At 48.2% G+C, this 26,028-nt stretch overlaps 1 protein-coding gene across 1 annotated transcript; it reads left to right on the forward strand.

Annotated features, from left to right (window-relative positions):
* The first annotated feature begins 5,614 nt into the window (after positions 1-5,614).
* LOC125944401 (Na(+)/H(+) exchange regulatory cofactor NHE-RF1-like) lies at positions 5,615-19,129 on the forward strand. Its single transcript, XM_049664833.1, has 4 exons — positions 5,615-5,887; positions 8,716-8,964; positions 16,298-16,513; positions 18,902-19,129. The coding sequence occupies exons 1-4, from the start codon at positions 5,615-5,617 to the stop codon at positions 19,127-19,129; spliced, it is 966 nt and encodes a 321-aa protein (XP_049520790.1).
* The last annotated feature ends 6,899 nt before the right edge of the window (positions 19,130-26,028 follow it).

Here is a 26,028-nt window from a genome sequence, read left to right on the forward strand (position 1 = left end):
AAAAAAAGTGCCCGAAAGTACTATTTGAACTAACGTCCTCAGGCTGACAAGTCAGGTGCTCTAACCACTTGACTATGGCAGCTCGTTTGCCGAGACAGGATAGTGCGACCTGGTTAAGTATCAGAACGCAGGTGCGGCAATACAAAAGAGACTCGACATTTTGTGTACACTATGCGGGGAGAGTCTAACGTTGCGTGTATTGCAACCATAAGCGACTGTAAAAAGAATGGTGCCCGATTATTCCTAGGATGATTTAAACTCAGACATTACGTGATGTACTATCGACCAAAAATGTTTACGGACCAAGGGATCTGACAAAAAGCTGAATTTCTCCGCAGCGTCAAAGCGCAGCCTGGTATTTCCATTTCCAGCCTCTACTGGTATATGCGAACAACATTCGGATGTGCGGTTTTGCTGGCTACTTTTAAAGACTGCTCGGATATTTAGCGTTTTCTGAGATCCCGTGGTCCGTAAACGTTTTTGGTCGGGAGTACGTGTAGCAAGGGCAAACGAGGCAGCAAGGCGACAGAGAAGGCGAACTTCTCTGTCGCTTGGCGTGCCTTGTTTGAGCTACACATCACTTCAGTTAAGTTTGCAATCTCCTTGGAACGGATGGAACTTAGGTACTATTGGCCAATAAAATCTGGCAGTCCATCAATGACTTGCGCGTTTAATGTGTATCGTTCCCATATGGTGTGCATGCAAACGAAGTGCATAGCTCTTCAAATTCCACCTTTTAAATTGCACGAAATTTTCTCACGAAGAGGCAAAGTGCTGCTTTGCATGTAGTTCAAGAGATAGTACACGAACTTCGAACTGTTCCCTATTTCTAGACAATTACGTTTTCGCCGTATCCCTCCACATCACAGACGAAAACGGCAGAGTGCATGGGGAGTAGCTATTCCCATTCGTCCTCCCGTTGCTCTCTTTCGGACTTGGGACTAAATACTTGCCCTCCGAAATTTTCACACGGCACGCACACTCCGACAGTTAGTCCCTTGAAGGACGAAAGAGATCCTTTCACGCCTAAATGTCCAGTTACTTCCGTTTCCTCCTGCATTTTTGTTAGAGTGCACAGCTTGCCCGCGATCAAAATAGGAGGCGAGCCAACTCTGAACATTGTCCATAGGTAACATATGCACAACGTATTCTTATTGTATGTCTGGCCTTGAACTCTGTTGGGGTATCACTCGTGGAACAACATTCAGACGGTTCTCCGCGTGTCATGCGATGTGCCGCACCAACGTACATCCCAATTCAGGTAACTTCGAAGCTCCGAGGAAACACGTTTTGCTAGCTTTCGTGCTCCTAAAATTTTTGCGGTGCGATGTTCTAAGCATTGTTTACCTGGCACCCGGGCATCAAGCTTTAGAAAATAAATAACTGTAAGATAACTCGACCGAAAGGGCCGTTACCACGGATAAAACGACCTGATGATAGTGGCCGCGAATATGCCAAGCTCAACCAGACGCATGCTACGCGTTCAAAGAATATGCGCACTCTTGTGTTTAGAGTGGTGGCTGTGCAAGGGCACCTCACCGATTAGAGAGTGCTGAAAAACGAACTACTCTTTGCAATAGTAACTGTATTTTCTGCAGTAATACAGAGTGCGATGCGCGGCGTCGGCCATGAAGCTTGCCGGAGAAATTAGGAAGCACGGGAGAGCCTATGTGGATTAGGGGCGGCCGGCATACCGTAGGCGTGGCTTTGGTTATTGAAGAAAACACACAGCTTCACTTTCTTAGTCGGCACGTACTGTTTTCATAATACGTTCTCCGTCATCTCCCACCAGAACGTTGGTTGCCATGCATGATAATCTTGGAACACATTGGAGTGTAGATGCACGAAGAAATAGTTGACTTCGTCCATTCGCCATAGTTGACCGAGTCGAATACGCACCTTTCGTGCACATCCCCAGTTTGATCATGGTTGCCGAGTTCGTTGCCGTGCGCTCACCGGAAACAAAATCTTCTGAGCATACCCGCGACGAGACTGATGGCGTCAAGTCCTTTTCGTTTATACTAGTAATCCAAAGCGGACGCTGCTCTGCAACCGCAGCGGCGGAGTCCACGAAGTCGTGGTGGCTGAAGATGCACTTCTTCTTCGCTTCCGAAAATTATTTTTGCAGCCGAATATAGCACAGTGCTAGCCCGTTGACCTTGAGTCATCTGACATCGCAGCAATCTCAGATGGAGCCGTTAGAATCGCACTAATTCGCGATGAAACCACCACCGCGTTCCAAGCTGCCGCTGGGAGAGACGGCGATCCCCACATACCGGTGCGGGAAGGAGAGTGGCACGGCACACTGGTTCGAGGCTACATTCTTCCTCGTCCATAAAACGGTCTAATTAGACCCTTTTCATGGCGATCCCGTGGGCGCCGCCATATTCGATCGCGTGGTGACGCGTCCATTGTTTGCCTCAGCTGCCTCCGTGTTTACAATAGATGGGCCTGACACCCGGAGTGGCTCAGCAAACCTCTGTTTCGGTGGACATAGTAGACGATGACTAGGTGGACGCCGGGAAGCTTTGGATACAGCTTCAAAGGACATATAAGCGCTTTCGGAGCTCACTACACCTTGTCCAAACGCTGAGAGCAGCGTATGCGGTGCTTGTACTAAAAGCGGGGCTACAAATGTATTCAAATCTGTCCAAACTTTCCGGTGATCAATTAAACCAATCAGTGTGTTTTGATCTACGTTTCTTGTTCGGCAAACACATAGAAGCAATGAAGTGTCATGCTTCTGACTCAGTAAAGTTCCTTGGTGCGGTTACTATCCGTTGTTTATTTCCTGCCTAATCGCTCGCGGGTGTACGCTCAGTTGTGATATATTTGTTCTTGCTGCGCTCAAGGCTTGGAATCCTGTACTTTGTAACATCATCATCGTCATCATCAGCCTATATTTATGTCCACTGCAAGATGAAGGCCTCTCCTTGCGATCTCCAATTACCCCTGCCTTGCGCTATCTCATTCCGACTTGCACCTGCAAATTTCCTAACTTCATCACTCCATCTAATTTTCTACCATCTGTGACAGCGCCTCCCTTCTCTTGGTATCCATTCTGTCACTGTAATGGTCTACCAGTTATCCATTCTACGCATTACATGGCCTGCCCAGCTCCATTTTCTTTTCTCTTAATGCCAATTAGAATATCGGCTATCCCCGTTTGCTCTCTGATCCACACCGCTCTCTTCCTGTCTCTGAAAGTTAGGCCTAACCTGGTTCGTTCCATCGCTCTTTGTACGACCCTTAACTAGTTCTCGAGCTTCCTTGTTAACCTCCAAGCTTCTGCCCCATATGTTAGCGCCAGTAGAATGCAATTATTGTACACTTTTCTTTTCAACGAAAGTGGTAAGCATCCAGTCAGGATTTGACGATACCTGCCGTTTGCACTCTAACCCAATTTTATTCTTCTGTAAGTTTCCTTCTCATGATCAGGGTCCCCTGTATGTTGACCTAGATAAACGTACTCCTTTACAGACTCTATAGAGGCTGACTGGCGATCCTGAATTCTTGTTCACTTGCCAGGCTACTGAACATTATCTTTGTCTTCATCCTATTAATTTTCAACACCACTTTTACACTTTCTGGGTTAAGGTGCTCAATCATTTGTTGTAATTTGTCCCCATTGTTGCTGAATAGGACAATGTCATCTGTGAACCGAAGGTTGCTGGGATATTCGCCATTGATCCTCACTCCAAAGCCTTCCCAGTCTAAGAGCTTGAATACTTATTCTAAACATGCAGTGAATAGCATTGGAGAGATTGTGTCTCCTTGCCTGACTCCTTTCTTGATAGGTAACTTTCTACTTTTCTTGTGGAGAACCAATGTAGCTGTAGAATCTTTGTAAATATTTACCAAGATATTCACGTATGCCTTCTGTACTCCTTGATTACGCAATGCCTCCATGACTGTTGATATCTATACTGAATCAAATGCCTTTCCATAATCTATGAAAGCCATATAAAGAGGTTTATTGTACTCCACAGATTTCTCGATTACCTGACTGATGACATGGATGTGATCCATTGTAGAATATCCCTTCCGGAAGCCAGCCTGTTCTCTTCGTTGACTGAAGCCTAGTGTTGCCTTGATTCCAGTGGAAATGATCTTGGTGAATATTTTATACAGTACTGAAAGCAAGCTAATAAGCCTATAATTTTTCAATTCTCTAATGTCTCCCTTATTATGGATTAGTATAATTTTGGCATTCTTCCAGTTCTCTGGTACACTTGAAGTCGTGAGGGTATAAATGGCCGCAACATTTTCAATTATGATATCTCCTTCGTCTTTCATTAGGTCGACTGTTGTTCCATCTTCTCCCGCGGCTTTCCCTCGGGTCATGTCCTTGTAATATAGCTTGTAGCGAAGACATATTATCGCTAGTCACTCGCTTACTCTGTGAACCGTCACGAAACGTTCAGCTTTGAACATTCGTGTGCTGTTGGTGTAGTCGCCGTCACCCGTGCTTGGGCGCATTGATTCTAGTGTGGGTCCGTTCACGTCTATTTCGTGAGCAACAGAGTGGGCGTAAGTTTTCCAGTGATTTGGGGTGGATGTGTGTAGATAACATGGGAAAAACTTCTTATACCAGGAAGCGGCGCTACACCCTTTGTGACTGTGTAACGTGCGGTATTCACACTTGCCGGCGTTCCGGGGTTGAAGCCCTTTCTTTGGCTGGTAACGATACCACGCTGGTGAATGAGAGATTTTTTTTTATCCTGGAGAAAACCGTGTATCGCGAAGGGCGGCCGGCAACACAGACAGTCCTTAGGTAGCAGTGGTCTATGGACTTGGTCACATAGAGTCACTCCATTCCTTAATATGCCAATCACCATTTTTGGTGCCAATTACTGCTCATGTCCTCCCTCCCTCTAACGCTCCACATTTTGTACGCGCCACCAAAAGTGCCATCTCGTTCCTCTAGAGCGGCAGTCAATACATAGCCCGTCGGAGTCGCGCCAGTATGTCAGCGCTCTAAACGCGCCTAGGGTGCCTTACTGTAGGCTCTCAGGCTTGGCACCAGCTCACTTTTTTTATGCTAATGCGCGTGCGAATGTGGTGTTCTGATCGACTGATGATATTATGACGGGGTGTCAAATAGATGAAAGCGAAACAAGATTTTTAAACGGAGACTATTTGGCTGAGACCAAGATGGCTTAACACGCGCAACGTCCCGGTCATCATCGTCTTCTCCGTTAATCGAAGGCGGTGGCTCCTAACAGCTAACCTCCCCGGCTGGCGGAGCTCCGTCTCGGCGCAGACTAATTACACAAGGAGGAGGCGACGGAAAAGTATGGATTCAAATGGGATACGTGCACGACGTCTCTCTCTCTATCTCTTCGTGTCTTGGTGATTGGCCGGGTAAGCACGTAATCACTACGCTGCATAACGTGTTGCAACAGATGAACTGTTTAATAGCGTCTATACAACTGCTTCACGAAAGCTTCGCGTAACCTAGAGTCATGTTCATGTCATGTTCATGTCATGATCATGGCTCACATTTGCCGCCGCGTTTAGAGATTTTGGACTCTACGAACAATAAATCTGAAAATGTGCGTGTTTTTTTTTAACTCACAAACAGAACAAGGACGGCTCGACTACACAGCACGGCATGCCGCCTGCAACCGAGTCCCAGCCCGCAGCCGCGGTCACTGTCATTTCAGACAAAGTGGCGTCTCCGGAGGCTAAGCCAACGGCACGACTGTGCCACCTGGTGATCCGTCCAGACTTTGTAGGTTACGGTTTCAAGCTGCTCGAGGACACCGAACGTAAGCGGGAGTTCGTCGACTCCGTGGAACCGGGAAGCCCAGCCGAAGCTGCAGGACTTCGAGTCAAGGACGTCATCATTGAGGTTGTTTTACTTCAAATACTACAAGGGGCCTGCGTGAGAGGCACGGGGTCTAAGGGTGGCGACACGCGAGCCTTCCTGCACATTCTGTGTCGAGAGTCCGCAGTACATACGTAATACTATACTGAGTATCTACAATATCCACAAACGTGAAGATAGAGAATTTCATAGGCAAGAAATAACGATAAATGGTACCAACACTTGAACCAAGTACAACCGCAGGCGATAAAAGACAAGAACATAAATATGTATGCGCATCCGATAGTCACTGTGCGTTAGGGTGAGTTAAAATTATAATACGAGGAAATAAAGAATCAACAGAACTACAGAAAGATAACTGAGAAAAAATTTGGTCAACCAAGATAGTAAATAAAGGCGTTAATAAAGCGACCAAGATAGCGCAGCTGTGACGCCTTTCCGCTGTGGATCACATGACGTGACGTCACACCCTGCCGTACTTGTGCTCCGGCGGCTCGTGCGCCGGCGGCTGAAGGTCATTGCGACGCGATGAATGACCTTGCGAGACATGGCGTAGTAGAGCTTTCGCTCTAAAAAGAAAGAACGTTTGCTACAGAAGCAAAAAAAATGTGGTTGATCCCTCTTATATAGGAATCGGTATAGAACACGAAAGTGAAACGTGTCTTCACAGAAGTAGTGTAATGTTTATTGCACATTGATATATAATGTCTATTGGTGTTCTGTGGCTAAAGCGCCCTTAGGCGTTGATGCACCCACGCTGACGCCTGGTGGCACGTCTCCTCCATCACGACTACCAACGTCGATGACCATGAGCAACCGTCGTGCATATGGAAGCTGCACTACGCTGCACACGCTAGCACAACGCGAAAGACGAAGCACGTAACTGACACACTAATACAACGCGCAAGACAAAGCACGTAACTGAATCGTCACCGAGTCAAATCAGCGCGTACAGCGCGTCGTAATTGCAGCCTCCGCGATCAACTTCAGTGCTGAGACCACCGAAGCGTTCACTGTCGGTGCGCGTTAGTGTCATAATGCAGTACTTCTCTTTTCTGCTCGTAGGCGGCGGCACCGCCCCGAGCAAGAGCGCGGGTACACGGAGGAGTGTTAGATATATAAGGCGCGTCTGTGTAGCTCTCTGCAAATGCGTTTGTGGCGCAATGGGTTAAACGCTCGGCGATCTATCGTCGCGGACCGAGAGGTCGTGGGTTCGATTTCCAATTTTCCATGTTTGTGGAACTTTTTCTTCTGGTTTCTTTCTTTGTATTATGTTCGTGTACATTGTAAGCTGACGTATTTCCGTGACGGAAATACGTCAGTGAAGTCTTGGTGGACCCCGGCATAAAACACTTTCGTGTTAAAATACACGAACAGACTTGATTCATGTAAAAAATCCAGAAGTGAACGATGATACGGTCCATGAATCCAACGTTCAAGGTCGGGTGGGCGGCCAGGCCGAAGGCCTGTTGCCCGTAGGTGGCGGAGACGGCTTAGGTGAAGTCCTGAGCACGTCCATAATAGGTGTGTCACTGTCACATTTTGAATCGTAGTGTCACAAAATGGGCATGATGTACCATAGGAACCATGGTACTGTTGTGCCCAGAGAGCGGTCACAGACGGGGTGAGTGCGACCCCGACACGCAGCCTCCGTAACGTAACCTCCTCTCGGCGGGTTAACCCACCAGGGAGGTCTGACCCACACGGAGGTATAAGAGCTCGTGTGGTACGTCGGAGGTTTTCTTTTTCCCGAAGCAGTTGTCCGCAAGCGTCTTCAGGAAAATGCGGAAGTGGGTACGTTATGTTCTCAGGGTGGGTTGCCAAATCTGCTTCAAGTAGGCCCGGCAGGGCTGCTCGAGGCACCCACTGAACGCGTATCACTAAATTCGTAGTGGCAGCAATACGGTGAATGCTATCCGAGAGAAGAGAGGACCGAGATACCCTACGTATGTCGTGGATGGCTTGAGTCGAGTCCGTGCGAATGATGAGCTGAGAATATCGAGCAGCTTGAACAAAGGGGAGCAACGCGGCCAAGGCATCCCATGCTACTTGCTCGAAAGCTACAACGCGCCGCAACCAACGCAGAGTAATCTAGTAACGGTGGCCGCAACTGACTGCGCTTACGAACGCGCATCCGAAGTGCATCCGAAGCGCAAGCGACGCGTGATGCGCCGCTCGGTTAGCACGGTCCCAAACAGTGTCGCCGTCTGGTGGCCTCCGGCGGAAGGCATCACCGGCGGTGCCAGCGTCTCCCATTGGAAACGCCCGGCGGTCGGCACACTAGTAAGTATATTCTAGGCACTATAGTATATTCTAGGCACTATAGCGTTAGTGTCATAATGCAGTACTTCTCTTTTCTGCTCGTAGGCGGCGGCACCGCCCCGAGCAAGAGCGCGGGTACACGGAGGAGTGTTAGATATATAAGGCGCGTCTGTGTAGCTCTCTGCAAATGCGTTTGTGGCGCAATGGGTTAAACGCTCGGCGATCTATCGTCGCGGACCAAGAGGTCGTGGGTTCGATTTCCAAGTTTTGCATGTTTGTGGAAATTTTTCTTCTGGTTTCTTTCTTTGTATTATGTTCGTGTGACGTATTTCCGTGACGGAAATACGTCAGTGAAGTCTTGGGGGACCCCGGCATAAAACACTTTCGTGTTAAAAAAAAAGATGTGTCCTACAGATATAGGGATATGCGGAAGGGGCGCGTGTCCGTTGCCAGGTGACACTAGGCTAAGTGGACCATTAATACGCCGAGCAAGCCCTTCTGCAATGTACTACAAAGAACTTTTTCCAGCACAGCTTCTCGAGCTGCCGCGCTTCAGCCGCAGACCATGTTGAGTTTCCACGACTCGATAACAATAGCACTTAAGGGCTGCGCTTGTAACGCAGGTAAACGGAGCTAAAGTGGAGGGCGCCAGCCACCAAGACATTCTCGATCGTATCATGTCAATTCCCAACGAGACACGTCTACTGGTGGCGGACGGCGCCACCTGTCGTTGGAACCGGGAACGTGGCGTCGCCGACAGCGACAGTCTGCCGAGCGTCGTCGAGTTAAGCGGTGCCGAGGCTGCCGATCAGTCGGCCAGCAAGCCTGCCAGCCGACAGGCCGGCGCTTCTCCGGCGAGTTCGACTCCTAGTGTGAGTTCATTGAATTAAATACTCTTTCAAGCCTACATCTTTAGCAATTAGGAAGGGAGAACAAAAGGCAGCAATGCCTGACAGACCCCTTCCATCTGGAACGACCGTTGCACACAAGCTGTGGCACAGAGCAGAAATGTGTACCGCACACTTGGACTAAATGTAGAAAAATACACAAAGGAGAACACATAAAACTACAAGCGCGCCTGCACATGTGACAACCTACACAAAATATGTAAAAAAAGACTCTCTGCATATATGCATCCTTACAATTGACAATTGACAAGAACTTAATTGAAGTGTCCTGAGGAAAATGATTGTAGGGAGCCGACGGCTCCCCAATCAATTGCAGGAATAAATTCTATTCTGGTGTCTTAGATGTCAAAACCAGGAAATGAGCATGCGGCAAGCCGTAGTGGCCCGGGGACTCTGGATAAATTTGGACCGCCTGGAGTTCAACATGCACATAAAGCATGGGAATTGTCTTAATTTCATCTCCATCGAAATGCGGCCTCCATGTTTGGGAATTGAACCCGCGACCTCGTGCTTAGCAGCTCAACTCCATAGCCAATAGGGCATCGCGATGGGTGCCATTACATTAACGAAAATAAACTAAACACTACTCTATTTAAATAGAGATTGTTGTCTATAGGAGATTTGCGTGGTTAGAATTTAAGCGAGAATATCGAACAGTCTTTCGCGTTGGTCTTGTTGGTTGCTATCGTTACAGGGACCCGCCGCAGTGGCAATGGCGTTCAGCTGCTGGGCTCGATGTCTTTGGTTACATTCTCAGCCACGGTGATGGCCGCTTTTCAGTGGAGGCTAAATGCACGCACACTCATGTGCTTAGATTTATGTGCACGTGAAAGACCTCTCTTGATGGTCAAAATTAATTCGGAACCCCTCACCACACGGTATGTCTCATAAGAATAAGTCAAATCAATGAAATCAATCACTTTGACGGTGGCATAGCGCAGGAGTATGATGAAGAGAGGAACAAGGAAGACGCGCACACAACAGCATTCTTTCAAGCAAACGTTTATTTGACGTTGGAAAACTGCCTACGCTGTCATTTTGTATGTGTGAAAAAGAGCTGACGTCTTTATAATGCACCGTCTCATCGCGCTAGTGACATGAGAAGCGGTATATATGCATGGTTTTACATGTTTTGTTGCGGTGACTAGTATGAAAACATGTCTACCGGCATATTAAACGTATCCTTGAAAGTATGCAGCTTTCTTTTTAATTTTTCTTATTTATTTTTCTTTTTTTTTTGGGGGGGGGGGGGGGGAGGGGGGGCTCCCTTCATCGTTCGTTAGACGTCTGCGCTGTTCGCTAGTAACGGTCAGTGTGGGCGTTGTGCGAATATTGTTCCTGCCTCGCTGACGTACACGGACATGTGCACCCGGCCGAATTTCTCTGTTCGCTAGTAACGGTCAGTGTGGGCGTTGTGCGAATATTGTTCCTGCCTCGCTGACGTACACGGACATGTGCACCCGGCCGAATTTCTCCTCGTTCTGCCGTCTAACATTTTAACACGCGAAATATGAACTACAAAATGTACAACTGTAGAAAGCGGCGGATACCCGGGGAACGGGGCGGGCTACTGCGCACTCAATTTCGCAGGCGCTGAAGTGCCTAGCTATTGTAGGCGTCTCACGACACTGGCGTGACGACGAGCGCCGCCAGGGGCGCTGCAGGCATCGCACCACGATCGTGCACCACATGAGCGAGACCCATGAGACCTACGAGAAAGGATCGAGGCTAGTCATCTCCCTGTGTTATATTAGATAACGTTAGCTTCTAGTATACAACCCGTCCCCCCCCCCCCCCCCCCCCTACCCAGGCCAGTGTGTACACACAGCAGCTCGGCAGGAACCCCAGTGCGCGTATATATTGACCCTTTTCGCGGCGCTCCCGTGGGCGCTGCCATGTTTGATCACGTGGTGACACGTCCATTGAGTGCCTCAACTGCCTCCGTTGCCTCCTTGTTTACAATGGAAGTGTATGACGCCGGCGCATATTAGAAAACCTCTGTTTTCGGTGATATCGTAGATGGTGACTAGGTGGACGACACGAAGCTTTGATCACAGATTCAGAGAACATGCAAAAGCGCTTTCGGAGCTGATTAATCTATGTCCAAACGGCACAAGCCGCGTTTATTGGGTTTGTTCTAAAAGCGGGGCTAAATATGTAATCCAAGCAATCCAAACATTCTGCTCATGAATACAGTCAGGATTAGTGTGTTTTGCTCTTTGTTCTTTATTCGGCAAATATTTTGAAGCAGTGGCTTGTCAGTTTCTGACTCAGTGAAGTTCCTCAGTGCCGGCCACTATACGACTATTTTCTGCCTAATCGCTCGCGGGTGTGCTCAGCTCCGATAGATTTGTTCTTGCTGAGCACAAGGCTTGAAACGTAGCTTATTTGTACATTTTAATACCTTGTAACAAATATATATTAAAGCTAGTAACTCGCTTACTCTTGTGGACCGTCACGAAACATTCAGCTTCGTCCATTCGTGCGCCATTGGTGTAGTCCGTCATTTAGTGTACGTATACAGTGCGCATATATTCAAGTGTGCGGCCATTCGCTTATTCTTAATACGTCGCCGATAGAGTGGGCGCAAGTTTTTCTGCCATTTTGGAAAGATGTGTATAGATAACGCGTGCGAAACTTACTATGACAGGAATCGGCACTACTCCCTTTGTCATTGTTTAACGAGTGGTACTCACTCTTGCCGACGTTCTAGGGGTGAAGCCCTTTTTTTGCAGATTAGCGATACAAGGCTGGCGGATGATCAAATTTCTGTATCCTCGAGGAAAGCCGTACATCTCTAAGTGCCGGTAACACGTTCGGACAGTTGCAGCAGCGGTCCGCGAGCTTCGCCACACAGATTCATTCTTATTCCTTAACATGCCAGTCACTATTTTTGCAGCCAACTACTGCACATGTACGTCTTCAATCCACATGATTTAATCTAGTATGATTGGAGCACAGTGTGTTAGCGAAAGCTCAGTAGCATTTCCGACAGGTGACCGCACAGAAGCAACGTAGAAGCGGTAATGGTTTCGTATTCGTGCGCGATCGCTCAGGAGACGTATGGCGCGCCGCCGTGAGCGCCATCTCATTTCGCTAAAACAAACTGCTCCGCGAAAAGGGTCAATAGTGGCGTGCGCCCAGCGCTCATTCCACCCGTGGAAGGCAGAACGCGGCTCCAGCTCCGCCACCAAGGGTTCTTGGGCTATAGACGAGACAACCTAAAGTTTGCCCGCGCGGCACCAGCGCCAATACTCCTCTGGCGGAAGGATGGAAGTGTCGAAGGTCGCCGCTAAGCCAGCGCGCGCCCGTGTTCTCTACGGCGCGAGCGATCGTGCGCGTTCTTTTCGCAACGGAGAGCGCGACCTCATCAACCAGGAAAGGTGTCACGCAATACTGCTGTGTTGTTGATTGCCACAAGAGCCTCGAAAGGTCGAAAGCCGCCCGTGAATTCCTACAGAATTCCGGGGAGGTGGTACGAGAAGGACAGACGACCAGCGTGGATAACTGCAGTGCGCCTAGTCAAGTAAGTGACGTACTTTCGCATTCGCGTGCAATATCACGGCCGCTCGTTAAAACGCATTAGTAATGTGCCTGTATTTAGCGCATGGCCGTATATTTAGACGTGTCGCGTAGTTTAATCGTACAGTGACATCCTCCGTGTTAGCTTATAGCGGTAAATGCATACGTGTAGAGCCGCTAAGCTCGACGACGCGAGCTCCATTCCCGGCCACGGCGGCCGCATTTCAATGGGGTCGAAATGCAAGAATACAGTTCTTACCATGTACTTTGATTTTTGTACCCCCAGTGATCACATTTATTCCTCAGACCCTCCATTACAGTGGGCCTCATAGTGATTCGTGCTTTTGGCACGTAAAACCCGCGAATTTAATTGATTGTACTGTTCGTTCACTCGCTATCGGCAAAGACGAGCTTAAGATAATTATATCCTTTTTCCAAACGCTGAAACTTAAATTCTTAGTTGTGCAGGCAACAAAAGGGGCCGCACGTTACTTGTCTTTTGCGTGGTGGCAATCCGTATTTAATGTAAGCTGCAGTCATCGCGTGCATCGGTAAGCGGCAGATCGCAAAGCAGCTGCCCGAGACGCGCGCATTATGTTTGTTGCTTGGCCATGCTTTCTGGGTTCACAATATCCAAGCATGCTTTAAAGTAATTGCCACCTTGGACATTCTTCCTGCCAAGAATCTTCGTTTCGTGTAGTAGCCGGCCATCGATGTGAGCCTATATACTTTAGCTGCGGCGGGGCCTTTCGCCCGACGAGAAACTAGATTTGCTTTCATGAGGCATGTATCGCTAATTCTGGCGCTCGTGCTGCTGGTTCCAAGGTAATCACTGGTTACCGTGATCTGGGTTAATTTTGCGGAGCAGTTTGTACGAGTGATTTCTCATGACCAGTGAAAAGATACCTTGTTCAATAAAATGCAATGAGTTGCCATGACTCTAACACCTGCATTGAGTAAGACATGATATAAATTAAATATTTATACAGCATGATATAAGGCATTATGCACATATGTAGTACTTACATGGTTAATTCGTTTTATTGGCTTATTGGTGCCTAATGCATGTGTTCTTTCTGTTCCGACAGTGCTGATGCCACTCCCTGGGAGCCAAATTCAGAGCAGCCGTGTGTGCGCGCCCAGCGACCAATGAAACCAACCGCAATCGTCACCGTCTCTGCACATCTCTGCAAGCATGCATGACCGCTTTGTGACTTCATCATAGAGAAATAAAAGTGACTAAATTACTGAACTCGGTGTGTGCATCTAACTCGAGGTCGTATACAATCTTGTTGGACACCTCCTACACGCACTTGGCTTTCACTGTCACATCACCGCCCACAATTTGTTCAACACCACACACGTGTGGAAGCAGGCGCTCCCCTTTCTTGAGGTTGTCGCTACGAAAAAAGGTGTCGGCGTCGGCAACCTTCTTGAAACCGCATTGCAGTCTTTGCATCGCTGTTCAGCAAGCACGCGATCTGCCGCCGTCGAAAACTGAGCGCCGTGAGCACGAGCAGCGAAGGAAAGCGCGGGCGAAACAATGTAAACAAAGCGGAGACTGCACCACGGCGCGACCGCGCTGCTTGAAATTTCCACATTGGGGGCGCTGTCAGGAGGCGCAGCAGCGCCTTCCGGCGATCGTTTTATTGCGATAGCAATTATATGGACACTTCAACCGGATTTCTGCCGTCGGCGTCGCCGTCGCTGTGAGGTTCCCTATAGATAAAATCTGCGCCGCGGGCCGTATGCCCGAGCGGAAGCGTGCGGGGACGCGCGCTATCACGGAGAGCGTACGCACTCAATCTCCCACGCGCAGGCAAGGAAGCGGGAAGCCAGCGCCGGAGGGAGTGGGGGGGGGGGGGGGGGGGGGGGGCGCATTTCTACTCTGCCAACAACCGCGCTCGTCGCTCGCCCGCACCATCTCTTATCTCCACACGGCTCTGAACTTTATGCGCCGTGCATTCGCCGCTCAGTTTCCGTTGAAGCGATAGACCGGACGTACCTTCGCCCGCTGCGGCGTATGGGCTTGCTGCCTGCCAGCGTTTTGACAGTCGTTGTCTGCAGTCATTCAGTGTGATCTATTCATGTTTGTTTGTGCGCGCTTACACCACGCTTGTTCATTCAGTTAGTAATAGTCGGGCCACATTTTCCAACGCACGCTACACATGCAATGCTGCCCAGATCGGCATTGCAGCACTACAGGTGTGTCCCTTCGCACGCGCTGCCCACGGGAAGCGCTTCTCATCAACACCACCGTTTCACACGCGCCTTCTCGTGGTCATCGAGTCTCTCTTCATGTCGGTCTACTTACGCCGCAGCACACCTGCTTACTTAATCAGCTCATGTTTACTACAATTCATATTGCTACCAAAGCCGCTCACCTTACTTCGTATGACATTGCTGTGTTGCTATCGCATTCATTGCTTCGCCCTTAGGGCGAAACTGTGGCGTTTTTTGTCGTCTATTGCAATAAAACTCGCGCTTGAGCCAGTCTCCTGAGCATATAGCATTAAGAGTAAACGTTTCTTTGTTTTCTTCTTTCTTTTGTGTGTGTGTGTGTGTGTAATCATTCTTCTTGGAAACTTGTTAACCGAGCGTCTTATAGACCCTTTTTATGTTCAGAAACAGACCTCCCCAGATATACACCGGTTACGCCCTCCGGAACAGCGCAAGTTACAGTAGCCTATAGATATATAGAAATCTCCAGCCGGCACCAGTTTTCCGGTAAATTTCAAATGTTTTATAAGTTCATTGCACTGCTAAATATAATACGCAAGGGCCACGTTCCTTATATCTAAACGCATCAAGAACATGTGCCTATAGCAAACTAAGTAACACAATACTTGTTTTTACTTGGCTAACTTGGCTGTCAACAACGACGACTGCAATTTTTCCGGAGTAATGAATCCACTGCTGCCACAACGCGGATAAAATCAGCAATTTCAATTTTCATGAACATCTGCTTTGCTGCTGCTTTCTGGGGTTTTACGTGCCAAAACCACTTCTGATTATGAGGCACGCCGTAGTGGAGGGCTCCGAATTAATTTTGACCACCTGGGGTTCTTTAACGTGCCCTACAACGCAAGCACACGGGCGTTTTTGCATTGCGCCTCCACCGAAATGCGGCCGCCGCGGCCGGGATTCGATCCCGTGACTTCGTGCTCAGCAGCGCAACGCCTTAGCTGACTGAGCCACCCCGGCGGGTTTTCATGAACATAAGCTGAGTATAATCATGTAGCGTGTTTGTGCGGCTAAAACATGTCAAATTACTGACATTTCCCAAACACTCCCAAAAACACCTGGGCTAACACTATTCGCGCCAACTTCTCACTTGTTTTTTCTTAGCTCGTCTCGCTTCAAGCGTAACACGCACTCTACTCCTACCTATAGGAGAAAGACCTATTACTAGTGGTCTTCACGCTGCATGCCGCAGCGTAGCCATCACAGCACAACAGGTTGCAACCTTTGCGTAGCCGCATTTGGTAGTCGGATGAGGAGTAATATTACAATGAAGATACTGGTGACGGCAAAAACTGTGATGACGATATATTAAGCTCTCTACACAGGCCACAGTCGTTTCGACCGTAGCGCGAGAACGAGAGAGAAACATTCATTTCCAAAGCGCCATTAGCTTTCAGAGCATGAGTGAGACAAATGATAGTTAATTGGACCTAATGGGAATACAGACCTATTACAGGACTACATAGTCACGGTTACCTTAATGTTGCATCGACTCTATATGCGTATATCATGCGATTACCCGTTCGTGCAGGTCGCCGCTCAAGTGGCCGACCGCGAGGTCCGGCAGCAATCGGTGGAGCGCGCCGACCCGGACCGGAGCGGGCCAGACCTGCCTATCAGCACGCCCGACAAGAAGGAATCGTCCATGAGCCGCCAGCAAGAGCCTCATAGCCTGGCAGAGAGTGCACTGCGACGAGGGACTGCTGCCGAAGGGACCCAGCCAAGGTCTGGTGGCACCGAACCCCAGGTATACACTCGAAAAAAAAAAGCATTCATGATGTTAGTTCAATCTCGACGGTAATCCAATAAAGGCAACACAACGTCATCAGCGAAACAGTTGAATATTGGTAACCACTTTTGTAATCATTTTCGTTATATCTAGTGGATTTTCTTTTACAGCGAAGCTGTTTATGGCTAGGGTTCCGTGCATTTTTCGTGTCCGTCAACAAAACATCGACTCTGAGGGCTGTGGTGTTTCGGAGGCCATATCGGAAAATTCTGTAGCGGATGAGGGCGAAAGTGTGTGCGTCGCACAGTGAGGATAATGATGACGGCGAAAACTGTGATGATAATATATTGAGTTCTCTACATATGCCGCAGTCGTTTCGACTATACTGCGAGAACCAGAGAGGAAACATTTATTTCAAAAGCGCCATTAGCTGTAAGAGAGCACGGAATGCTCATCAGTGAGACAAAGAAAATTAATTGCAATTAATGGGAATACAGACTTATTAGAGCGTTACATAGTCAGGGTTACCTTAGTGTCGTATCGACGTTATACGCGTATATCATGCGATTACACACATCACACCACACCAGCCGTCGCAATGGATCAAGAACCTTGTGAAGACAACGAGGACTTGACTTGGTTTCTCGTGGCCCGAAAGCGCAAGAAACAGGTCCAGGCTACGTCGAGCTTGCCACGCAACTTAGAACCTACACATCAAGGTCAGCAACATGGGACATTGCGCAAGAAGCGCTCGCAGCTGCTACTGATCGACGACTTGAAAGTGGTCTTCCGACCTAGAGATGGTCTTAATCTGGTTGAGTGGCCACAACACTCTATAGCCCGAGCCATAGGCACGGCGGCTCAATCAAACGAGAGCACCCTCCATCTGCTAACCATCCACATACGCCGAGAGCAGAACTTCGCAGTGGTCAGTACACCGGACGAAGAACTAGCGGCAAGACTTCAACTGATCAAGGCTCTATGCCTGGCAAACGCCAGGCTCAATGCACGATCAAGCCTCTATGCCTGGTACGAGGTTCAGGCCTATGTGGCTGGTCCAGATGCTTCCTGCAAAGGACTTATCTCCGGCATAGAAAAGAACACCACGCCGACAACGCTGATGACGAATCTCAGATCCCCGATGGCTCAGGTCCTGCATGCAAGAATGATGGGAAATTCAACCACTGCCATCATCACGTTCTCTGGCATTCGGGTTCCCCGGTACATCCCCCGTCCACGCAGCTCCTACTACGACTCGGGGTACACAACACCATCCAGGAACTAGTGGAAGGCCACCTTAACAGCCAGTTACAACGCCTCCAACGAACAAGGCAGGGATGTCTCATTCTATCCCGTCTAGGATACAAAACACCAAGAAAGCCACAACAGGAAAGCCGCACACTTCTCGCGCTCAGCATTCGAAACAAAATTCACGTGGCCCCTATTCCCCGAAATATGCACCCCGACCGTCATAAAGGCCGGAGACAGGCAAGAGCACAGCCTTGGCTCGAATCTTTGGCGATGGCACATCAGACACAGCGGTCCTTTACACCGACGTTGCCCGGTACCCACAAAGACTGTGCTGTGTGTCTAGTCGTACTAGATAGCACAGACACTCTGAGAGCTTCGGCCACGCTCAACACTGTGGACAGTGGCATGGCGGAAGAGGCTATCGCCCTAGCCATTGTACACGCTTCAACCATACCGGCACCGGTTGGACCCATCACAATGGTCACTGATTCTCAAACCGCGTGCAGGACTTTGGCACAAGGGATGGTGACACCCTACACACACCGTATCCTTACATTATTACACCCCACAGCGTTACGCAGGGTTCGTATCGTGTGGGCACCTGAACACGCTCCCCTCCATGGTAATGAACGTGCTAGCGCGGTAGCCCGAGAGCTTACTAACCGGGTGCCATTGGAAGAGCTGTCCAACCCAGATGACGCACCGACAGAACCACTGAACCACACTGAAGCTCTACAACATTACAGAGATAGCAGGAGACACCCGCCACCACACCAGTCTCCGTCACGTGGCGACAGCTACAGACCAATTCATTCCCCTGTCTCTCTTACCTTCACCTCTTCCGCCCACACAATATCCCTCATACTGTCCCTACTGTGGAGCAAAGCACACAGTATATCATTGCACCTGGGAGTGCTCACACCCTCCTGGCTATTCCCCTATTCCTCCACCTTGACCTTCCTCCTGGGAGACTGCGCTGACCAGCTCAGACCCGCAAGAGCAGCGACGGCTGATCAAGCGGGCACGCGGGGTGGCGCGAGCCAATGGGGCCCTAAACTAAGGGCTCCACCCTACGAGGAATTCACCCGACCTCTTGAGCAATAAATGTTGTTGTTTTTTTTTCTCTCTCTCTCATGTGATTACCCGTTCGTGCAGGTCGCCGCTCAAGTGGCCGACCACGAGGTCCGGAAGAAATCGGTGGAGCACACCGACCCGGACCGGAGCAGGCCGAACCTGCCTAGCAGCACGTCGAACAAGGACGAACCGTTCATGAACAGCCAGCAGGAGCCTGATAGCCTGGCAGAGGGCACATTGCGACGACGCACTGCCGCTGAAGGGACCCAGCCAAAGTCAGATGGCAGCGAACACAAGGTATACTCTTGAAAAAAGCGTTTATGATGTTAGTTAAATCTCAACGTAAGGTTCATTGAAGGCAAGAAAATGTCATCAACAAAACAGTCGAATATTTTTAACCACTTTTGTACGGAAACCGTGTGCATTTTAGATCATTTTCGTCCTATCTAGTGGATCTTTGTTTCCAGCTTTTTATCGGCGCAATAACGCATTTAGAAGATAGCGGGTACCTTCATCATCTTCCACTTTATTACGTTATTTTTTTCTTGCTTTTATTTGCGGAATCGTACGTCTTAGCAATCTTTAACCAATTTCCTGCAGCGGCTGCCTTTGAAAAGACCGTTTCAATTAAATGGCAATTCATACAGATCACAGCACACTGTGCAACTTATAACAAGAATTATTTTTCCAAAACGTCAGCATAAGTGAATATCTTGAGCCGCCTTATCTGCATGTACCCTACAGCTATCCAGCCCCCCCCCCCCGCCATTTTTTTTTGCTCAGGTAATCTATAAAGATGGCCGTTATCCCAATATATTTCTCGTTGCAATCCACATATTGAATTGTAAACTTCTCTAACATTTTCAAGGTTGTTTTGGAGTGGCTGCAAGACACTTCAAGTAAACGGGAGTATTACCTATAGCACGGTTTATTCTTATTTTAGAAACATGAAGCAACTTGAGCGTAGGAATAGGTAAGGGAAAAATTTCCGCGAATTCGAGAAAGCGTCACGCACCATCCACGAACCATCGGATGTATCAATGATATAAAAACGACGTACTCTCATCCAAGCTCTCATCCTGTCTGCGGCACCTTCGCAATGCACAAGTTGTTAAGCCCCTGCGATAAGACAACATCGTTTCTGATTTAATTTCTGCTCCTGTGCTTAGGTTTTCTCTTTGTACCATAGAGGGGAGATCCCCTAAAGTGGCACCCGAAGAAAGACTCGGCGAAGTATATAGAGCTTCCGAATTTAGAGAGCCATATTTCCGTACAAGAGTAAGTTTTTATAGGTCACGTACTCACGGGGGACCCTGATCATGAGAAGGTAATTTACAGAATAAAAAAATGTCGCACTTGCACCCGAAAGGCGAAGCATCGATTGCCATAGCAAATTAGCAGACAGCTAAACGGAGTAAGAATAGTACTTTTATCAGCTGTATAAACTTGGACATGCAGCAGCACCAGCAACACGCTGAACTGTTTTCGACGCCGTCGGCGTTTTTCCCGCGTTCGCACCGAACGCGCGCGGCGTTGGTGACTGTTGCCGGTGCCTCTGGGGGCCGCTCGGAGGTTTCCGACGAGATCAGAACGGGACACTCGTCGATCAGAGTCGGAAGTCATTACCACCTTCTCGCATCGCAACGTTTTATTGCGATAGCAGTTATATGGACACTCCAAAGCGGATTTCTGCCGTCGGCTTCGTCGTCACCGTCGCCGTCGCTGTGAGGTTTCGTTTGACGTCAACGGCGATGAAATCGTCGCCGCGCTCCGGACGCTGTATGTGCGAGTGAAAGGACGCGAGGGACGCGCGCTTTCACGGGGAGCGCCATGCGCCGTGTGCCATGCTCCCTGAAGGGCTGCAGAATTAAGCGTCTCTTTCCTCCTTTACAATCACCATATATAGAGAGCAAACGCAACTTTTTCCGTCGCGCGAAAGGCCGTGGGGCAACGGGAGGGAGGGAGTGGAGGCGATGTTTAGCTGCGGCACCAAATGCGTATTTATATAAAAACGTTGCAAGGCGAGAAGGTCGGTAAGATTTCCGACGCAGCTCGACGAGTGTCCCATTCTTATCTCGTCGAAAACCTTCGAACCGCCCCCAGAGGCACCGGCAACAGTCACGCCGCGCGCGTTCAGTGCGACCGCGGGCAAAACGCCGACGGCGTCGACAACAGTTCTGCGCGTTGCTGGTGCACAACAGTTCTGCGCGTTGCTGGTGCTGCTGTATGTCCAAGTTTATACAGCTGATAAAACTACTATCCTTACTCCGTATTGCTCTCTGCTAATTTGCTATCGCAATTGATGCTTTGCCTTTCGAGTGAAACTGCGACAATTTTTATATAAATACGAATTTGGTGCCGCAGCTAAACGTCGCCTCCCCTCCCTCCCGTCCCACCACGGCCTTTCGCGCGACGGAAGATGTCGCGTTTGCTGTCCGCCGTGAGTTCGCTCCCCGTGAAAGTGCGCGTCCCTCGCTCCCTTTCACTCGCACATACAGCATACGGCGCGCGGCGACGATTTCATCGCCGTTGGACTCTATATGGAACCTCACGGCGACGGCGACGGCAAAAATCCGCTTGGAGTGTCTATATATTTGCTGTCGCAATAAAATGGGTTGCAGTACATCCGGCAGGCATTACCAAATCCTCACTGGGAGCTTTCCACTGGCGCTGAAAAGAGAAGTGTACAATCTCTTGCATTGTACCGGTGCTAAAATAACGAGCGGAAACATGGAGGCTAACGAAGAAGCTCGAGAATAAGTTAAGGACCATGATGATGATGATGATGATGATGATGACGATGATTTGTGTGTGCCTCCTCTATTACGTGAAAGCCCAGCAGTACAACAACACAAGTGGTATGGCAGAATTAGATTCCCAGAGGGGCTTGTATGTTCAACCTTCGTGTGCTTTGTTAGGTACAGAGCTGCTTAATCTTGAGAGAGCAGTATTGTTGCTCATGTGGACTGATGTGTGCTTTGAAGTGAATGCGGCAAGTATTTTAACGCGATAGCGCTAAGGACCCCGTGTCGCACAAGATTTGGCGTCGGCAATCAGCGTCGGCGGGCGATGTCGGCGGGGTGGCCGAGAAAATCATCCGCAACCACCCCAACCACCCCGACCGCGCAGGCCCTCCACCTGGTGAAGGTTTTGGTGAACAAAAATTGATTTTCTGACACTGAAATCCGTCAGAAAATGGTAAAGTAAGACTTTACATTTCGGCGTCGGATTCATCATGGAATTGTTTACCAATCGGCATCGGATTGCAATTCTAATGTGCGAGAAAACCTAATTCTGCTACAAGGAAACTAAAACACAAACCCCCCTTTTCCAGCATTTCTACAAGACCTGCGCGCGTCGGGGCAATAGCAAACAGGTAATAAAATAATAAAAAAGGTGCTAGGGCCCTCACATTTTAATATAGGAACTTATATTGCCCTGGAAAAACCGTCTTTCCAAATGCATTTCTGTTTAATTGTGAAGTCAACTTTAAGGGGATCGGTGTTTGCTTGGTCTTTGTAAGCTGGCGTTTCCACATTCAGTGTTGCAGTGAATGAAGCCTACTTGCCGTATGCGAACGATGCGATGCTAATGGGTCCCGATAACGCTATCGCGTTCTACTCTTAAAGGCGAAGCTTAAGCGTCCTCCAATTTTGTTTACTTCGAGACGCTTCTCCTCTTTTTTTCTGTTACCGCAAGTCGCTTTCGTTCCCATTAGCACCATCCACCAAGAAACGGCATCCGGCGATTTTAGCAGACAAACACTAAGCAAAGGAAAACCTAAGTCTCCTCCGATACATTTTAACGTGCAGCTCGCGACTTGTATTCGTTAATGTAACGCTTAAAAGTGAAACTGTACTGAGAAAGGGAGACAAAGAAAGTTCACCGGACTTAATTGAAATCGACACTGATTGGAGCATTACATACTCAGTGTTACACTGATGTTGTATCGACGTTATGTGCGTATATCCGTCGTAATTACCTGTTCGTGCAGGTCCCCGCTCAAGTGGCCGACCACGAGGTCCTGAAGAAATCGGTGGAGCACACCGACCCGGACCGGAGCACGCCGAACCTGCCTAGCAGCACGTCGAACAAGGACGAGCCGTTCATGAACAGCCAGCAGGAGCCTGATAGTCTGGCAGAGGGCACATTGCGACGACGCACTGCAGCCGAAGGGACCCAGCCAAAGTCTGATGGCAGCGAACACAAGGTGTACTCTTGAAAAAAGCGTTTATGTTGTTAGTTAAATCTCAACGTAAGGTTCATTGAAAGCAAGAAAACGTCATCAACGTAACAGTCGAATAACCACTTTTGTACGGAAACCGGCTGTGCTATTTTAGATCATTTTCGTCCGACCTTGTGGATCTTCTTTTCCAACTTTTTATCGGCGCAATCACGCATTTAGAAGATAGCGGGTACCTTCATCATCTTCCACTTTATTACGTTACTTTTTTTCTTGCTTTTATTTAGCGGAAGCGTACGTCTTAGCAATCTTTAACCATTTTCTGCAGTGGCTGCCTTTGAAAATACCGACGTTGCAATGAAATGACAATTCATACGCATCACAGCACACTGTGAAACTTATAACAAAAATTATTTTTCCAAAACGTCAGCATAAGTGAATATCTTGAGCCGCCTTATCTACATGTACCCTGAAGCTATCCAGCCCTTCCCCCCCCCCCCCATTTTTTTTTTTTTTTTGCTCCAGTAAGCTATAAAGATGGCCGTTCTCCCGATATATTTCTCGTTGAAATCTGCATATTGGAATTGTAAAAAGCTTTAACATTTTCAAAGTTGTTTTGGAGTGGCTGCAAGACACTTCAAGTATACGCGAGTATTACATATAGCGCGATTTATTCTCACTTTACAAACAAAGAAATTTGAGCTTAGGAATAGGAAAGGGAAGAATTACCGCGAATTCCAGAAAGGGTCACGCACCATCCAGGAACCATCGGCTGTATCAATGATATAAAAATGACATTCTTGAACAAGCTCTCATCCTGTCCGAGGCGCCTTCGCGATGCCCACGTTGTTAAGCCAACTGCGAGAAGGCACCATCGTTTCTTATTTCATTTCTGTTTCTGTGCTCAGGTTTTCGTTTTGAACCATACAGGGGAGACACACCAAAGTAGCACCCGAAGAAAAACTCGGCGATGTATATGGAGCTTCCGAATTTAGCGAGCTATATTTCTGTACAGAAGTAAGTTTATATAGATCACTTACTCACGGGCTACCTTGGTCATGAGAAGGAAATTAACAGATTAAATATGGGTTGCAGTGCATATGGCAGGCATTACCAAATCCTAACTGGGAGCTTCCCACTGTCGTTGAAAAGGAAAATTTGCAATGAGTGCATTTCTACCGGAGCTAACATATGGGGCAGAAACTTGGAGGCTAACGAAGGAGCTCGAGAACAATTTCGGACCACGTGAAGAGTGATGGAACGAGAAAATGTTTGGCATAATGTAAAGACGCACGAAGAGAGGGGTAACGATCACATAGCAAACAGGGGTAGTCGATGTTTTAATTGACATTCAGAAAAAAAAATGGAGCTAGGCTGGCCGTGCAATGTGTAGTGTAGATAACCAGTGGATCATTGGAGTTACAGAACGGATACCAAGGGAAGGGAATCGCAGCCGAAGGACGGCAAAAAATTAGGTGGGGTGATGAAATTAGGACATTTGCAGGTGCAAGTTGGAATCAGGTAGCGCCAGACAGGGGTAATTGGAGATCGCAGGAAAAGGCCTTCGTCCTGCAATGGACCTGATAGGCTGATGATTATGATGATGATGATTTGTGAATGTCTCCTCTGGAGTATATTATTACGGGAAAGTCCAGCAGTACCACAATACAAGTGGTATGGCAGAATGAGATTTCCAGAGGGGGCTTGTATGTTCAATCTTGTGCTTTGTTTGGTACAGAGCTGCTCCATCTTGAGAGAGCAGAATTGTTGCTGATGTGGACTAATGTGTGCTTTGAAGTGAATGCTGCCAGTGTTTTGTTTACTTCGAGACGCTTCTCCTCTTTTTCCTGGTACCTCAAGCCGCTTTCGTTCCCATTAGCACCATCCGCTGAGAAATGGCATCGGGCGTTTTAGCAGACATAAACACTAAGAAAAGGCAAACCTAAGTGTATACTCCGATATATTTTACGTGCAGCTTCCTACTTGTATTCGTTAATGTAACGCTTCAAAGCTAAACCATACTGAAAAACACACAACCATTATGTACAGGTCTTTTTTTTTTTTCATACCTTCTTTTTTACGGATGAAGCGGAGTGAAGAATAAATGAAAAAAAGAGCAAACTCCTCAGTTTATTTGTCTCAAGTTAGGCGCCCACGTTAGAATGCCGGGAACATTCGCGTTACTTGGAGGATCTCAAGTTGGTTTCGGTGTAAGAAAAAAGGCCAAGGAAGTCAGTCTGACAACTTGTCAAAATTTTCTTTGCATACTTTCGAAGTAATGTGCGTTTCTGTTTATTAGTAGACAATTATTTAGCGTCGAGCAGACCTTGCGAAAATTCCCACGCCACGGGAAGCGGCTGCTGGGATTTGAAGGCCCCTCGCCCCTCGTCGTTCGCTGCGGGTAATCTTTCTGGTTCAACAAGACCCCGCTCCAACCAAGAGCTGACCCAATGGCAATTCTATGATTATCAGAACAGATGCTGCTGGAATTTTTATTTCTCCTGAGCATCGCTTAACACTAGTAACTGCTCCTCTGGTTTGCTGCTGCAAGAAACTGCCAAATCTACAGTTTTCAAGCCGGTCGCATTCTGTTTATTGTGTAGTTCTCATGTGTTACGAATATCATGCTTTCGTGACCTTTATTACTGTTCGGCCATTTCTTAACAGTAAAGATTTTTTTACTGTTCCGTCTCTCTTGTTTATTCATCAAACCCGAAAAATACATAAAAGAGATGGTTAGAAAATATGGGTCTGGACCAGTATACTTAGTGCATGCATCCATTACACTTGATCTTGGATATATATTTCATTATCATTCATCGCTTAGAACCGGCCGATAGTAGTGATACGTAGGTGGAGCGGCGCCCAGACCACTGTTGAAGCACGACAAATAAAACAATTGGTATAGAATCGCGACATTATTCTGGCCGTGGTCTTCTTTTCAAAGAAAGCAGCACTCGTCTAACGACAACGATGTGCTATGACGAAAATATGTCTTGCTTAAGATTGACGATAACTTATCAAC

This window comes from Dermacentor silvarum, chromosome 3 (assembly GCF_013339745.2).
Source record: "Dermacentor silvarum isolate Dsil-2018 chromosome 3, BIME_Dsil_1.4, whole genome shotgun sequence".
Classification (NCBI taxonomy): Eukaryota; Metazoa; Arthropoda; class Arachnida; order Ixodida; family Ixodidae; genus Dermacentor; species Dermacentor silvarum.